The 18,759-nt window shown below is 37.5% G+C and overlaps 1 protein-coding gene across 1 annotated transcript; it reads left to right on the top strand.

Annotated features, from left to right (window-relative positions):
- The first annotated feature begins 3,448 nt into the window (after window positions 1–3,448).
- On the top strand, window positions 3,449–5,419 carry LOC107763655 (glucan endo-1,3-beta-glucosidase). The gene is made up of 2 exons (NM_001324807.1): window positions 3,449–3,702; window positions 4,308–5,419. The coding sequence occupies exons 1-2, from the start codon at window positions 3,612–3,614 to the stop codon at window positions 5,270–5,272; spliced, it is 1,056 nt and encodes a 351-aa protein (NP_001311736.1). The 5' UTR covers window positions 3,449–3,611; the 3' UTR covers window positions 5,273–5,419.
- The last annotated feature ends 13,340 nt before the right edge of the window (window positions 5,420–18,759 follow it).

Here is an 18,759-nt window from a genome sequence, read left to right on the forward strand (position 1 = left end):
AAGGAGCTCTGATACCACTTTTGTCACGGTTGCGACTGAATGGGAGAATACCCTGGCCTTTGGATTTATTCAAAGAACGGTTGCCTAAATGGTAAGGAGAATATTAAAGTATTCGCAAGAGCTATAGGTTATGAGAATGATAAGTGCATGATTTGTACGTTAAAGTTTTATCGTAAGTTAATCGACGTAAGTTCGGGAATGAGATTATTTTGAGATTATAAGTATAATGCTATTTCAAACAAGTGACGAATCTGTAGCCAAGAATTTCATACGAAGTTATACTACGTAATAGCAACAGGATTTGCAATTTTGAGTAAGGTGCAATCTTTCTCAAGAATATCATACGGATTTTTCCCTACTTCGATCTGCCGTTACGTGTTTTCGCAATCAACGGGTGTTAAAGGGATTGTCAAGAGAATTGGCTCAGGTATGTTAAGGCTAAGCCCTTCCTTCATTTTGGCATGATCTCGTAATTACATGTATTTGATAACGAGGCATAAAAAGAAGTTCATACTCCCGAATTTATATACATTATCCTAGTCTCATAAATTACAATATTCTCCTTATCGGGAATTTATATTTAATTAAGTGTTGTCTTGTTCTAGTCAAGAGAGAAGAGAGCATATATATGCAGTATTATAGTATTTCTATTACCATCGAGCGATAATCGATGAGCAGGCTCCTATTGGGCAACCTCTGATTAGATTGTAAGTTATATACCGAGCCTACTGTGGCCGAGCTCCTTTGAGCGAGCCTAGAATGGCCGAGATACAAAGCCTAGTATGGCCGAGCGCCTATGAGCGAGTCTACTACGGCAGAGCAGTTGTATATATATACCGAGCCTTATAGGGTCGGACAACTATTTTACTTACTATATTGAGAGAGTTGAGTCAGTATCAGCAGTTAAGCATATCTTCAGATTATCTTTGACTCCTAGTTACTTTCAGTTATTATATTATCAGTTCAGTTTCAGCTTTCAGTTATTTTGTTGCCTTACATACTCGGTACATTATTTTGTACGGACGTCCCTTTTCTAGAGGCGCTGCATTTCATGCGTGCAGGTTCAGACAGACAAACGGGTAGACCTCCTCAGTAGGTATTGCCCGAGTTTAGCTTTATAAGCTTCATGTCCTTCGGAGTTGCCGGGTCTAGAAGTTTTGTGTACATCTTGTGTATATACGTATATAGGTTATGGGTAGGTCGGGGAACTATTCCGATCACAGTACATCCATCAGTAGAGGCTTATAGACATATCCTGTCAGTTAGTGCACTATGTTGGGCTTGTAGGCCTTGTATGTATATTTTGTTGGTTTGTCAGCTGTTGTAGTTATGACGGCCTTGCCGACCCAGCTTTATATTGATGTTTAGTCCGCATTGGTTTTCATTCAGTTTTATATTTTTCTTTGTAAATCGTCTTGCAATGTGGCCCATGGCCAAAGTATGACATTATATGTTCAGAGCCCGTTAGTCGCAAGTTGGTACGTAAGGATAGATGAGGCACTTGGTTCCGGTCTCGCCCCCAGGCTCGGGGCGTGACAATACTATCAATAAAAAAAGGCAAAGCAAATTTTCTCTCTACTAGCGGTGCCTGTTTAATTTAGTATGGTATTAGAGTTAGGCTCGTTGTCGATGTGGGCCCTAGAAGAGGAGGGAGGAATGCCCCCAGACCAATTGAATGGGGTGGAAATGCCTCCGGTCTATGATTGTGCACGCTCTAGATCATGGACAGTGGAACCCAGGATAAAATATATTTCACTTTGGGCATAAGGGGAGGGGTGATGAATAAATGAATCCCACATCGGACCGCAATGAGATTCCTGGTCTCCTTATAAGATTTGGGCAATCCTTCTCTCTTCGAGCTAGCTTTTGGAGTGTGAGTTAGACCCAGATTTATTTAACAAATTTTATCGAAGTTTTCTGTCATCTCAGATAGATCTCAAACCAAAATAAGAGTGTAGTGTATGTGAAATTCTTTCTCTTTTATTCTGAAAAAGTCAAAATACATAAGTTACCCCCTAACCTATTACATACTTTTTGCGGCCAAAAATTACTTTACACACTAAATATTTCTAAAGTGTATCTATGACACACTACTTTTTCTAGGTCACACACTCATGTTTACCGATAAAATGTAAGTGCGTACAACTGTGAATTTTCTATCCCAATTATTGTTGAAATGTCATGTGTCAAATTTTTAATTTCTTCTTTTTTTAAACACTATTTGGTTCCTTCACTTTGACCCCATCCTTTCCTTGATTTATCTTATCTAGACCCCCTCCCCTTTGTGTTAGTCCACCGAAACTCCCCCTCCCCTATTTTCATCTTCTTCCCCATTCCTTTTTTCCATCTTCTATCTCAATAATTTTAAGAAAAACAATAATGTAAAAGGCTTTGAAAAAATTGACAAAGAAAATTAAGTGGATTCTATAACTAAGAAAATTCTATAGATCTGGGTTTGGTTGCTTATTTTTACACAATTTTTGAAGAGTATATTAAGGTCATTTTCTTTGGCCTCTCGTCAGGTTGAGCAAAATTATATGCTCTATTTTAAGAAATATAGGAGACCTCTCCTCTTGCTTGATATGTTGTGAAAGATCTTTGTTGTGAAATGATCTCTTACACAATCAACATTTATTTAGAGAATTTAGATAAACGTTAAAATTGATAAAACTCTGACAACTCTTTCTTTAATGATGTTTGGAGTTTTGGGTTACAATTTTTGTGTTAGATTCGAGACTTCAAAACATGGGATCAATCTGCTTGGGCATCTAATTTTGGTTTGTAATCGGAAGGTGATAATTGTGGTATTTGTTTATGGTGGTTGGCGGGAATGGAGATGAGAAAGAGACGAAAGGGGAAGGTTGAGGGGTATATTTGTAATTTTAAATTATTTTATTTTTAAAAATTAATGACACGTGGCATAATATTATTGGTGCGTGATATTAGACATGTCTTGAAGAACTGGTCAAGAAAAAAGTGGTATGTCTTAGATACACTTTAGAAAAATTGAGTGTGTAAGGTGATTTTGTAAGAAGTGTGTAACAGGGATTTGGTCCATGATTTTAGGGGTAGTTTATGTATTTTGCCTTCGGCAAAACAAAAGTATTTTTTGTTATCAAACTAGACCTAATTGAATCACGTGTCATGTTGTGATAGGCCAAACAATCATCATGCAGATATATTAAATGGGATCCATTTTTCCTGTACAATTCCATACCTCCATCACTTTTTAGTGGAACTTGTGCAAAGTTTTCTTTATTTATGTCAAAATTGCACTATTATGCCATGAAATGCGTCACTTGGTATGCTTGGATTCTTTACATTTCTGTAGTAGTATTTGTTTTTTAAGTTAAGTCATTGCCTAAGACAGCTCCATCTTCTATTGCTTGCCTATATAAGAAGCAATAGAATGCTTCCTTAATGTACAATTCTAACCCATGGTTAACTTCTTAACATGTGTTACTAAGCCAAACTGAATCCCTTTCCGAGGAGGGGATTCCATTATCTTTCCAACTGAACTTAAGATTGACCTAACTGCCTCGTTCTTGAAACTGCACTCTCTTTCTTAATTGACCTTCTTGCTTAGTACTCTCTAAGTTCCATCTTTTTCCATGGCTTTGTGGTACTTGTTCAATAAAAGGAGTCTTGGTGCAGCTGTCCTTATACTTGTTGGGCTGTTAATGTGCAATATTCAAATGACAGGTCTCTCTACACACACTCATACATCTTACATCACATCTTATATAAATTAACATGTGTACTTTCTACCAATTTAAGTTGTTTAATGACCTTAATCATAATACATCGCTATGTTTCTAATAGTTGGTTTTTGCCCTTACATTGACAAAATTTACTTTTAGGATTTTATTTATATCCACAGATAGTATAATGAAATTTTGAGCCGAGGGTCTTTCGAAAACATCCTATTTACCCCTTAGGGGTAGAGGTAAGGTCTGCGTATACTCTACCCTTCCCATACCCCACTTGTGGGATTTTACTAGGTTATTATTGTTGTTGTGATAGTATAATGAAATTTTATTGTATCTATTGCAATTTAACATGTTACTTTAGAAGGTTTGCTTTCCTTATTTTCAAGTTACTAGTTTCACTTATTATATTAAGGGTAGTTAGCTATATTATTTTTCAAGTTGCTAATTTCGCTTATGAGGAATATATAGTTACATATAACCCTGATAGCTAGTGACAAAGAAAATACATCGTGATATACAGAAGTTAAACTCTTACTTTTAGGGGTGTATTTAATGTTATTTTGAAACAAATTTCTTTTTACTTTTTCCTCAATGCAGGGGCACAGTCTAATATTGGAGTATGCTATGGAAAAATTGCCAACAATTTACCATCAGAGCAAGATGTCATAAACCTATATAAGGCTAATGGCATCAGAAAGATGAGAATCTACAATTCAGATACAAACATCTTCAAATCTCTCAATGGAAGTAACATTGAGATCATTCTTGATGTCCCAAATCAAGATCTTGAAGCCCTAGCCAATTCTTCAATAGCCAATGGTTGGGTTCAAGATAACATAAGAAGTCATTTCCCATATGTTAAATTCAAGTACATATCTATAGGAAATGAAGTATCTCCCTCAAATAATGGTCAATATTCACAATTTCTTCTTCATGCAATGGAAAATGTGTACAATGCATTAGCAGCAGCAGGGTTGCAAGATAAGATCAAGGTCACAACTGCAACATATTCAGGGCTCTTAGCGAATACCTACCCGCCTAAAGATAGTATTTTTCGCGAAGAATTCAAGAGTTTCATTAATCCCATAATCGAATTCCTAGCACGAAATAACCTTCCACTCTTAGCCAATATTTACCCTTATTTCGGCCACATTTATAACACTGTCGATGTCCCACTTTCTTACGCACTTTTCAACCAACAAGGAACAAATTCCACAGGATATCAAAATCTTTTTGATGCCCTTTTGGATTCTATATATTTTGCTGTAGAGAAAGCTGGAGGACCAAATGTGGAGATTATTGTATCTGAGAGTGGTTGGCCTTCCGAAGGAAATTCTGCAGCAACTATAGAAAATGCTCAAACTTATTATAGAAATTTGGTTAATCATGTAAAAGGAGGGGCAGGAACTCCAAAGAAACCTGGAAGAATTGTAGAGACTTATCTGTTTGCTATGTTTGATGAAAATGAAAAGAATGGAGAAGTCACAGAGAAACATTTTGGACTCTTTTATCCTAATCGGACCGCAAAATATCAACTCAACTTTATGTATAGCGATACTTAATAAGGTGAAATTATGCTTTTCCAATCATTATCTACAAATATTTCTCTGGTTTTCAATAATGTATTTGTCAATGTCACTTTGGAACATGTTATTCTCCATTCTTAGAATTATTAATCAATAAAAGTGTTATGGTCGATGGACCGAGTATTAGCTTAGTTGTCATCGTATTATCATATCATCACTATGCTATATTAGAAGTGGGATCAGCCTAAGTCAAACGTTAATTTACAAATTTACTCATCAAAAGTGAGCGGCAATTTCAACCTTCAACAAAACATTACTTCAAAAATATTTTTGTATAAAGATGTAAATACACATTCTAATAAAATTGAAAAAATATTTATCCTTCACTTAAACACTGTCATTACCTTTCAATTATTTATTGCAAATGTGTAATTTATGTCAACCAAAATGATAAAGTTGTACTCCAATGAATCACTATTAGTTCCTATCTTTTCGTTTCTATCAAAACATGAAAAAATATTAGCACTTTTAGATTTTGTTGTACATAATCAACTTCGCAAGTCTCCTCTATCCCATGCTTCAGCCCTTCCTGTAGCATGCACTTCCTATTATATTTCTCCCAAATTCCTCTTTCCATTTCCTTTGTAATTAAATTAGAATATGTCCAAGTAATGCATTAGTTGTTGTTTTATATTCTTTTGGTCAATGGTTTACTATATATTGCTTCTCTAATAACTAAATTTTCTTACAGTGTAGTCAAAACTTAACTCATCGTGGGATGTACGAATTCTGCCCTGATAAATTACAAAATCAAAGCACTCCTCTCGTGAATTCTTTTCCTTGATGGGTTGCTTTATATAAGCTTGCATCATAAGTATTAAGTTGTTATCTTGCATCTTATTTCTACATGTTTTTTTCGCTTGCACTTAAAAAAAATAACATATATATCTATATATACAAAATTTCAAAATGTGAATTCTAAATTAAGAATTCAGTTATTTGCACTTGGAATGATATTTTTGTTAATAATAATTTTAGTACTTGTATGGCAGTGACAATAAACTACAGCCCTTGGATCGTATCACGTTAGAAAGTTTGACGCTATGGGAGAAAACTAGAGCAGTGACTGATAAGTTGGTATTTTATTAACTTATTCGTACCTTTTTCTTGAGTTTTAAGGTTCTTCAAGTAAGATTAATAACCTTAACTAACTTAATTCAGTTGATTTCAGATGTTTGAGCTTAAATGAAATAGTTGATGAAGGAATGGATTTAAAAGGATGAAAAGAGATGGAATTTGGAGCATAAGATAGAAGAATTTGAAGATTGAGAAGTGGAGAACAATGGCTCCACGAAGGTCAATCGTGGAGCCAAAACTTGGGGTGCAAAAGTGCATGAAAATGGCTAAGTTGGGAAATTTAGAGCAAAGTCTTCCCAACTCCATGATCTTGTATGTCTGCACGAACTACTCCCGAACTTAAATGGCATCTAGAGTAAACAATTTTTCAAGTTCTACCCAGCTCCACGATCTGAATCATGGAACCATTTCAGCCCACAAACCAGGCCAAGAACATTAGCGGCTCCACGAACAAGGCCACGAAGTCACCTGAATCTAGCCTACACCTGAAGCACTAAAGCCAAACGTGGAGACGATTGATGATCGTCTCCACGACTGTATACCGTAGGGCCACTTTTGTTAGATATTGCAAACGACTATAAATAGCAATCTAGGTCATTTTTTAGTGTATCTTTGATCCCTTTGAACGTGGGAGAGCATCTTTTGGAGTTTCCCTTAAGAGTTTTGGGTAATTTCATTGTAGTTTTCTCAATCTTTCTCTACTCTCTTAGCTAATATGCTTGGATTATCATTTATCTTTGTATTTCCTTTTTTAATTATGTCTAGCTAAGTTTCTTAAGCTAGGATTGTGAACCCTAAGTGGGGTTATATTTTTGGTGTCACAACCCAAAATCCACTAAAGGTCGTGATGGCGCCTAACACCTCCGTCAGGCAAGCCAACAGTGATTGATCAACTTAATTACTCATTTTATTACTGTGAAATCATATTTTTCATTAATTAAATAGTATGAAATAGAATTTACAGGGTAAAATGATAATAATTACGTGAACTACCATACCAAACATCCAGTAGAAGCCCTCAAAACCCGGTGTCACAAGTGCATGAGCATCAACTAGGAAATATAATAAAATACAACATCTGTCTGGAATACAAGTTAGACAGGAGAATATAAATAACCCTGATGGAGACACTGTATGTTGTAGATCGTAACATGGAATGCAGCTCACGGTAAAGTCCCTGCAATAGCTGCGCCTTTGCGCCCAAAAGACCACCAGACATATATGTACCTGCGCAATAAGTGCAGCAAGTACAGCATGAGTACATAAATCAACGCGTACCGAGTAAGTATCTAGCCTAACCCCGGAGAAGTAGTGACGAGGGGTCGACATCGACACTTACTAGTGGTCTAATAAATCAAATACAGTAGGAAGTAAACAGATGTGAGGCAGAATAAATAAACGAAATAACAAGAATAAATACGTGGTACAATCCTCCTCTCAACAATAAACTTAAGCTCTCAGTTAGCAGTTACCTTCTCAATCGGACTATATATATATAATGGACCTACCAGATAGGTCGTCACAATTCAAATCAGGAAAACTCACAGATACACTGGCTTCTTGTCAAGTATTACGCAAGATTCCATAAGAGTATTTTATAGAAATGTCGAGACATACGGCCCGATCCCATCATACTGTGTGCACTACCGAGGTTCGAATGACTCGAACCATAGATGCATCTATTATACTGCCGAGGCGACCGGCTCGCTCCCATGAGAGTGTGGTACAAAATTCTGCCGAGGCGAACGGCCCAATCCCATTAGAACAAGAAGCTTTAACGGATCATTGACCCACTCACAGCTAAACGTGTCAGTTATGAATTTTACGAAAAACTTTTCGATGAAAACGCATAGCGCGGAAGAAATTCGTAATAGTAGTACAATTATTCCATGAAGTTCGTCAAATCTCTACAATAGCAAGTCTATCACTCTACGGAAGCCTAGTCTCAGGTCGTAATGCGAAATAAAGGAATTAAATGAGCAAAGATAACTCCTATAGTACAATTATAGCATGGTGTGAACCTAAGTCTACCTCGATAATAACATAAATTTTGCTACGTACGGACTCTCGCCACCTCGTGCGTACGTAGCCCTCACAATAAGTAGCACATATCAAATATATCACCTAGGGGTCATTTTCGCCTCACAGAGTTAGACATGAGACTTACCTCGCTATGAAGTTCCATAACCGGCTCCAACACAACTCTAACACCTCAAACCGATGCTCGTCGCTCCAAAACTAGTCAAACAATATGCAAACCAATAAAAATATACTCTAATACTGATACTAAATCAATCCATAGCAATTCCCAACTCCGCTCAAAAAATCAATAAAGTCAACCCTCGGGCCCGCGTGCCCGGATTTCGAATATTTTCGAAGATAAACATTACCCATAGTCTTACGAACTTAAATATATAATTTATTCCCAATCTCATGTCAAATTTCGTGATCAAAATCCAAAAATATCAAATTCTAGGTTTTCCATCAAAATCCCAAATTTTTACAAATTTCCATGTTTAAATCCATATAAAATCCATGAAATTAACTTACAACAAGTGGCAAATTACTTACTTTGTATTGCATGATGAAAACCTCCTCAAAATAGCTCCCCAAATTTGGCCATCCAAGTGGAAAATGAGAGAAATGAGAGCTAAGTCTCGATTTAAAGAACCCTTCTGCCCAACGATTTTCCTCACCTGTGGAACTCCTTGCGCTTCTGCGGAAGCTACCTCGCAGATGCAGCTTCCCCCAAGGTGCCAGCTTTTCCGCTTTTGCGGACATTCACTCGCAGATGCGCATCTGCTTCTGCAGAAATCACCCGCATCTGCGGATTCCCCAACTCGAACATCCCTCCACACCTGCGCGCCCATGACCTCACCTGCGGCTCCGCAAGTGCGCTACAATACCCGCACCTGCGATCATCCACCCCAGACCACTTCTGCTTTTGCGTTTCTCCGCCCACATCTGCGAGCCCGCAGGTGCAGTAAATTCGTCGCACATGTGAATCCAACCAGCCTCAATCCTGTACCGCTTTTCCGACCCCTGGACTGCTTCTGCGGTCTCGCACATGTGGCCATAGCCTCGCAGGTGCGATCGCACGAGAAGCCTTAAGCTACAGCAGGTCCTCCAAGTCCAAACTCGATCGGTTTCCAATCCGATTCGCACCCGAGGCCCCCGGGACCCCGTCCAAACATACCAACACATCCCAAAATATGATAGGGACTTAGTCGAATCCTCGAATCATTTCAAAAAACATCAAAATTACGAATCGACAGCCAAAACCTTTATTTCACCTTTCCAACCTTCAAACTTCGCGGAACGCATCTGTATTACATTTAAATATCTCGGAATGACGCTAAACTTTACGTGCAAGTCACAAATCACGATACGAACCTATCCCAAGGCTCAGAATTCCAAACGGACATTGATAGCATCAAAATCCACTTCAAACCAAACTTATGAAATTCTAGAACTTCAAAAAATGCCAACTTCTCATAATAGGCGCTGAAATGCTCCCGTACCACTCGATACTCAACCCGAACACACGCCCAAGTTCGAAATTATCATACGAACCTATTGGAACCTTCAAATCTCGATTCCGAGGTCATTTACTCAAAAGTCAATCCTTAGTCAACTCTTCCAACTTAAACCTTTCGAAATTAGAATTCTCTGTCCGAATTAACTCCGAACTTCCCGAAATTCAATTCCGACCACGCGTACAAGTCATAAAATATGAAGTGAAGCTATTTGAGGCCTCAAACCGCTGGACGACACGCTAGAGCTCAAAACGACCGGTCGGGTCGTTACATTCTCCCCTACTTAAATATACGTTCGTCCTCGAACATGCTAAGAACTGTTCCGGAGTTGCCTCAAAATCACTGGTCAACACCTCGTGCACCTACCCATGCCACCGCAACCCAGGTGAATACAACAACTTGAGCCAGACTGAAGATCGTCCCTTTTATTTAGTCAATAAGCCTTAGAACCAAATTCCTACTTCCGAATTTCTTTACAAGATCTGATTCTAACATACGAACACAGTATCAATCTTCACATGTTGAACGCACACATGATCATGCACCCATGCTGACATCACACAATGCACCGCATATCTCATTTGCCCAAGGCAACCTCCTCCAAGCACAACAACTGTAAATTCACTTACCCGACGCCCGTAGATTACCTCATAACATATATAGGTCCGGTTTCAATCCTCACAATACTGCAATGATGAAAGAGATGCGCATGAACTCATAACCACCCGCCAAATCAATAACTCACAGAGTTTCTCCACTTGACAAGAATTGTTACCTTATTCTGAATCGAATAGTGACCCTTTATCTTTAATACACCTTGCATAAATCCGATCATACTGATTTTAGGTCCAATAACCTCGTCTCACCCAGTACAAGCTGCTCAGGCAATAAGCCACCTCAAACACTGACCAAGATCTTATATGACACCATCAATGTGCCAATAAGCTACCACTGGAATATGACACATAAAGAAGAACGAATTCTGGAAAAGACCTACCCAGTCGTGTAACGAATAAAACAACTGAAAAGATGCTATGAACCCTTCTTAGAGAATGAAAAATAACATACACAAGAATAGATATAGGGAACCGTATTCAATATCTCACTGTTGCGGCGTGCAATTCGATCCACATATTATACCGTTACGGCGTGCAACCCGATCCAAACAACATACCCGTGGAGGCGTGCCACCCGATCCACACATAACAATATATAAAGAAATACCCATCAAGCCAAAATGCTTATACTTAGTAAATACCGAATACTAACCACCAGCATGCTAAGTGAAAAACTACAACCTTGGGGAGACAGATAGCGTCATACGATACAAAACCTAAGCACAACTAAGGTGCGATGAATGACCGGCAGCTCGAGAGCCATCCTGCTCATATAACACCACAAGCTACACGGAACCTCAACACATGTGTGAATAATCAAGCCGTCTCACAACCTACATGGCACAATAGAGTATTAACATCTAATGCCCGACGACTCCTCCGTAAGCAACGCTATGCTGAATGAACCCATCCGGCCTGATGTAGAGCACACATTCATATTAGACCCACCAACGGACCCCAAGCCAATTCCGATCATTACATACTTGGCCAACAACATTTTAAGGATCCACAATGGCCCTACATGACACATACGAGCAACCGTCCCAATCTAGAACAAACTCACATAGTCCACAACCCAAGGAATAGAACGCCTCTCAGGCATAAACTCTCACATTTGCGATATTACTATGATCTCCATACTTGGTTCTAATCTTTCACAATCAAATGACTAACATGCCACACTTATACAGAGTTTCCTATGGGATACGCTCCCACGACCTTCCACACCAGGTAGCAAGGACTGCACCTCCATATCACCAAGCAGTACTAGTGTTGTAAAACAAATCAAGAATCCACAATCAGTACACAAACCTCTTACACAGGACACTATTCTCAGGTGACACTAAAGAAAATGCCAGCTTACCCCGAACATCTGGATTCTTCCCTGCTCATTCGAGCTCGTGACATTCCTGTCAACACTGACCTCAACCTTGATCCTCCACTTTCAATTCCCATGTCGCTCACTGTACCTATCATGCCGCTACGCGAGAGTACAAGAATTCATCATAACCCCTGAACCACTAGTAGAATAACGCTTCATTGGCTAGAAACCTTTCACTTAGCTCATTTCGGAAGAACCAATACAATCACGCAACTTAATTCCCAAACTACAGAAAATACAAACTTTAAGTCGTGATCTAAACCGCCATGACTCTTCCGAAATCCATTTATACAACAAGGCCATTTGAATCAAATAACTCCCAAATCAATCAAGTTATGGTGGCTATCAAGCCTGCACGTACAACCACAAACTACATGTATAACTTCACAAGTTGAAGGAACTGATCATTGGCACAATCATGTTGATTCAATCATTACTAACCGACCCAACTTCTTCCAATTTACTCTCGACTTTCCTTAGAAATAATAATAGCTCCATTCAAAACATAACGAACCAAATCCGCACTCATCCAGAGTGACCCGCATCATGAGACCACATCGTCTCAATACTCATGAACCATCTCATACCATTCTTATGCGCACAATAGCATCTCCAACTAGTACACCCATTCTGCAAGACCTTCCGTGAATCTAAAGCTATTTCTTCCTTTCCTCCAATACTGTACTACAGACCCGATGATAACATAGAAAATTTCCCAAGTATTCTTCACACTCTGCTGCAAAATCTCGGTCTCCAGCCACATAACAAACCTATTAGAACCACTATTGAGAGTCACCCACCCTGACTTGGTCCCAAATATAAAACCAAACTCTAGTGCGCTGTCAGCACATGAACACTCCCAAAGAAGCAACCGGATAAATTATTGTTTTCCTTATACATCACATCCACATGAAGTATAAACTCTGAGTCTTCCCAAAACCTGCACATGAATCGATAAGGCAAAATATATCACACATTCATCAAGGTTCTTTGCTCTAATTATCCCTGATGTTTTCTTTTCTTAGTCATAAATGATCCACCAATGCACCGATAACCGGAACCCGCACAAGAAGAAAACCACGCGATCCAATCGTAGACGGTGGGTTCCACCACTTAGCTTTAAGCTACCATCACATAATATAGAACCCACAAGGATTCCTCCTTCTCAATTACCATGATCTCCACCGTCAATACACCAAATTTCTTGTAGTTTCTTGTTAAACGTTTCATGAACATTCCGAATTATCAGCCATAATCGGATATTGGACCTTCTGTTGGGTAGTAAGTAGAACTCTTCATAGAATACTCATCAAAATTGCGCAACCGCTAACCTGCTCACAGGAGATAACCCACCTATGGAATTCCATACCGGCACCTTCCAACGACGTTACATTGGGTACAACCACCACGAAATCAGTAAACCCTATTGAGCCCGTGCTCGTCCACCAGCTCAAAGAGTATATTCATTCCCCATTGACATCAACTGAAAGTCCGACAATACGTTCCAAACTCAAAGTCATTGTTACACCCCGCAGTATTACGTCGATGTTACACCCCATAGTATTACGTCGATGCTATACCCCATAGTATTGTACGTTGGATTTGTCGTAAGATAATTGACATAAGTTCAAGGACAAGATTATTTTTGAGGTTATAAGTATTATGATATTTCAAACAAATTATAAGTAAAGTCATGAAGATAAGGGGGTAAACGAATCAAAGAAAATGAGTTTCGTCGAAGTTTGACATTTTGGGATAAAATACGGTCCAAGCTTTAATACCCTATATTTATGGACTAGTGTTATACCACATGACCATGATAGTAAGGTATATGAAGTATATTAGTATTTAAGTGAAATAATAGCTAGAAATTAATTGTTTGGATTTAGTATAAGTGGATAAGTGTAAAAAATGTGTTGTCCACGTGGGACCATGGCAACTAAAGAAAGAGGTGACTAATTTGTATTAAAGTGTGGCATTTATCGGACAATCATGATTATCAAAGTGGTAAAAAATTGGGGTGGACACACACACACACACACACACACACACACACACACACACACACACACACACACACACACACACACATATATATATATATATATATATATATATATATATATATATATATATATATATATATATATATATATATATATATATATATATATATATATATATATATATATATATATATATATATATATATATATTAGATAGTTCTATTTTTGGATATGCTTTAAATTATACACTTGATATGAGAAAGTTTATAAATGGGATTTTCTTTGTTATAAAGATAGAAATTATTTTCTCACAATACTATTATTACTATTTTCGGATATGCTTTAAATTATACGCTTGATATGAGAAAATTTATAAATGGGATTTTCTTTATTATAAAGATAGAAATTATTTTCTCACAAGAAAAGAAAATTATCTTTTTACCGTTTTGAGAATTAAGCGTACGAAAATTTGTACTCTTTATATAAGATTAGGAAAATTAGAAGTTGATAAAATATATATATATTTTTACATAGATATTTTAATAAAATATTAGTGTATGTATTAATTTTATATGGTACCATGATTTATTGATATTTTAATATTTTAATAATAGTACTTTAGGATGAGGACAAGATTTCTAACCTTTTTTGACATTATCCATGCTAGTTCATGTGATAGTGCCTACTCAATTAGATAGCTATATATTATTATATTAATAAAATTGTTAGAGGATGTCAATCAACCTCGTGGATAGTATCAAAGTCCTTTTTCTTTAATTTAATGAAGGACTTGCCTTTATATGCTTATAAACCGGGTGACTATTATTTTTGTTTAGTTGATATCTCTTCTTGAGACTTAATAGCTAGGGCTTTTAAAAAGGAAACGTTGCCTTCTTCATCTCTGTATCAACGTACATCAATTTACTTCACGTTCTCCTCCTCCTTCCAAGATCAAATATTCTAATATTCCTCCATCGATTTCATGGTTATAACGTCGATATACTATGAATCTTAACAATCCGAATATTACTTTGTAATGAAGTAAGGTATCAGAAAGCTTTAAAGAGATGATCTAGGTTGATCCGTTGTCTACGATCTTCTACGAGGTCATACAAGCAATTAAGGTATGTTAAAGCTATACCTTCTTTCCTTTTGGCATAATCCATATGATACAAATAAAATGAGCAAACACGCAACTTTTACAAATGACTATATTCACAGAGGTACTAGGGATGCCTATGTTCCTGATTCCCCATGTGTCCTGTTATTGTATCGTCTGTTCATGGGTCTCAGAAAATACGTAAGTTGATAAAGTTTATCCGAAGGCATATTGATCTTATGACATTCTGAGAGATTTTATTGACTCACTTCATTATGCATTGCATTCATTATACATATACATTGACCCATGAACAGATGGCGTTATATACGCGTATAGTATATGTATATGGGGTATGGGGAAAGGTTACGGCATTATATATGCACCACCACCTGATCAGTTAGTATACGTTGATGATTTCGCTCACAGAGGCTGAGATGTTATGACGGGATTCCCTCAGAGGCTTGATGATGTTAGGTACGCATAGATTTATAAATTATATGACATTTATACGCATGTGCATAACATTATAAATGTTTCATGATCCACAGAGCTATTCAGACTTACAGGTTGAGTCATTTACTCTACGTTTCTTTCATGTCTTTTATATACTGATTTTTATGCCTTACATGCTCGGTAAATTATTCATACTGACGTTCTTTTGTTGTGGACACTGCATTCATGCATGCAGGTGTAGGTAATCAGTTTGATGAGCCCTCATAGTAGACAAGGTTCGCATTCAGTGAAGGATCAGTAAGACTCCACTTCAATCAGAGTGCAGCCGAGTCTATAAGTCGTCGTGTCAAAGTTTTGCTACAAACTTGTTGGTAGGTTAGAGCCCTGTCCTATCTGATGTTGAATACTCTTAGAGGCTTTGTAGACACAGTTTCATTATGTACAGTATATCAGAGGCCTTGATGGCCCATATGTATTCAAGTTTTAAGTACGATGGATCGCTAATACATCATTTTCCCACTTACAGGTCTTCATATGTTGACTATTCCCTTATGTTTTATTCTTGTTATCTCAGGACGAGTTTTCTAGCTCATTTACTCATGATAACGTGATAAGAAAGATATGTTACGTTGGTACTCGGTTGAGTAAGGCACCGGGTGCCTGTCGCGGCCCTTCGGTTTGGGTCGTGATAGAAGTGGTATCAGAGCAGTTCTGTCCTAGGGAGTCTACAAGCCGTGTCTAGTAGAGTCTTGTTTATGGGTGTGTTGTGCACCACACTTATAAGTAGGAGGCTACAGGGCATTTAGGATTGTCACTCTTTCTTCTTACTCTAGATCGTGTGGTAGAGCTCAGTTGTAAGAATTCAAACTCCTAAATTCTATTTTATTTGTAATACAAAGATATCTACATACAAAAATACAATTGGTAAGACATTGAATATGACTATGGAAGAGTTGAGTAAGAGGAACTCGATTTTGCATCATACTTATGATGAGTAAATGTAAGGTATTCAGCAGATCATGCGTGTACTAAGATGTGTAAGCTTCTTGATAAGGAGTCCTAGGGCATGAATATCTATCCACCCATATGGTAAAAAATAAAATAACTAGAGAAGAGAGAAGGTAGATACAAGTTTCAACAAGTAAAAGAAACAAGGTGAAGAAGGACACAAAGTACCCAATTAGTGAAGATTATCAGTATTTACAATTCAGGCAGAGAAATATAAGCATTCTGAGTTACTTTCAACGTAACAGAGATATATACAATTGACCACACTCATCTCGGTTATGACCTATAGGAGCTAACATATATTGTTTAAGAGAAATATGGGATATGATGATCCATCTAGAGTTAGAATAACCCAAAATAATAGATGGATTGTTATCATTAGCTCACATTTTCAAAAGATATTGCAAACGTGGTAATAGTTCTCCTTGTGAGACACCCAGATGGGGCATTTTGGAGTAGTGCAGTCAAATATGAACACTAGAATGTTCATAAATTTCAGAAGATAGGCAGTGGAATCCTAGAAGGGATAAATATTTACCTTAGTATGACTCTCGTCTCTAAAACAAAAAGAAGAGAGAATGTTAGGCGTCCTGAAAAGCCAGTGAGATGAAACAAGGGAAGCTATAAGTGAAAGAATGTTTGGTTGAAATTTTCAGAATAAAGTGATAGACAGAAATATTAGCGGGAGAATAGAAAGAGAGTAAATAAAGCATTATGAGTAAGATGTGATAAATGGATGATAACGATAAATCAAAATATGACAGGATTACAGAGTCTATAGTCAAGTGAAGGAAAAGACAAGAGGAGACATGCCTTGAGACAATAAAAGAGTATAAGCTATAAAGTCATGTCCCCATTTCGAGAAATGAGTTGGTGACCCATATGAGATTACCAGAAGGAAAAGTTAGACCCTAGAGTAATAGAAATTAGTATGGGCTAGTGAATAAGATAAACTGAACATGAATTCGGGACCAAGGGATTTGATAATAGTCTACATCGTGAGAATTTTAGAGATCGCGTTTCGACGATAATAGAATGGACAATAGAAGAATAACCTTTAAAGGTCATTCAAGAAGATGCTTCCCTAAAGCAAGCACTGTGAGCAGAGATAAGCTTAAGGTACTAAGTGTCCTAGTTATACTAGGTGTTACCTTCGTGCTTAATATATTCAGTTATCCCTGGTATAGAAGGGTTACCGCAATGCGAGTAAGAGTCCGTGAAGATGTGAAAAGTCGCCAAAGATGAAGAGGTAAAACATTTATAGGTAAATCTTCATAGCATTAAATGTTAGTACTCCCCTAAAGGGGTAAGGTAGTGTGATATGGTATTAAGTCAGAGTTATGTGGTTCAGGTAACTATGGAATAGTAAAGGAATAATGTGGTAGAAAGGAGAAAGGAATGAGATTGTATTTATTCAGATCCTACAGATACGACTCTAGAACATTATGCAAACACGACGTCAGGGAGAGGCAATACGGGTTCAAGCACCTGATGTTATTAATAAATAAGTGCGAATAAACACTTGATACATAAGGAGCCAATGTGAGAGGTAAGTTCAAACAAAGGACATATCCCAAGGGCGATTACGCGGAATATAGATATGAGAATAGACCAACGAGTAGTTAGTAGTTGATTCACGGAGAGTTTAGTTATGGCTAGAAAAGTGGATACAGACAAATCGGCAGATTGTGCAAGATAAACATAGTAAAACCCAACATAGGGAATTTAGTATCGCAAATTTGATGGCATCGTGATCCTTGAGAAATATTCAGATAGGAGTTGGGTTGTTAAAGGTACCGTATAAGTATTATGGAAATAAAAGAGAGTGCCACTGGGAAGACAGTCAAAAAGTTTAGTTTAGAAGAAACCCTACAAGCACAAGGGCGCAAAGGTAAGTAACTAAGGATAATTATAGGCAAGTGAGAACATCAAAAATATCTTCGGGTATACGGTGTAATAAGCTTGTAGCTTTACAGAAGTAAGAGAATCTCCCCTAAGTACTACCACGAAAGACTAGCTAAGGAAGAAGGCTTCAACCTAAGCATAGTGACCTAAAGAGGAAATGATCTTGTAACAAGAGTCTTACTACAATATTGTATACACTCCATAAGATTTTGGCACCTATCGTGCCTAATGAATGGAAAATGTTTTTTTCAAAGGTGATATTTGAGATCATATGAGTTACAGAAAATTTCAGTATTCGTGGGCACTAAGATAAGCCAAGTATTCATGCAACAAGTGGCAGAACGACCAGGAAAAGTAATTGCTTACATTTAAAGACAA

The sequence above is a fragment of the Nicotiana tabacum genome, chromosome 19 (genome assembly GCF_000715075.1).
Source record: "Nicotiana tabacum cultivar K326 chromosome 19, ASM71507v2, whole genome shotgun sequence".
Lineage (NCBI taxonomy): Eukaryota > Viridiplantae > Streptophyta > Magnoliopsida > Solanales > Solanaceae > Nicotiana > Nicotiana tabacum.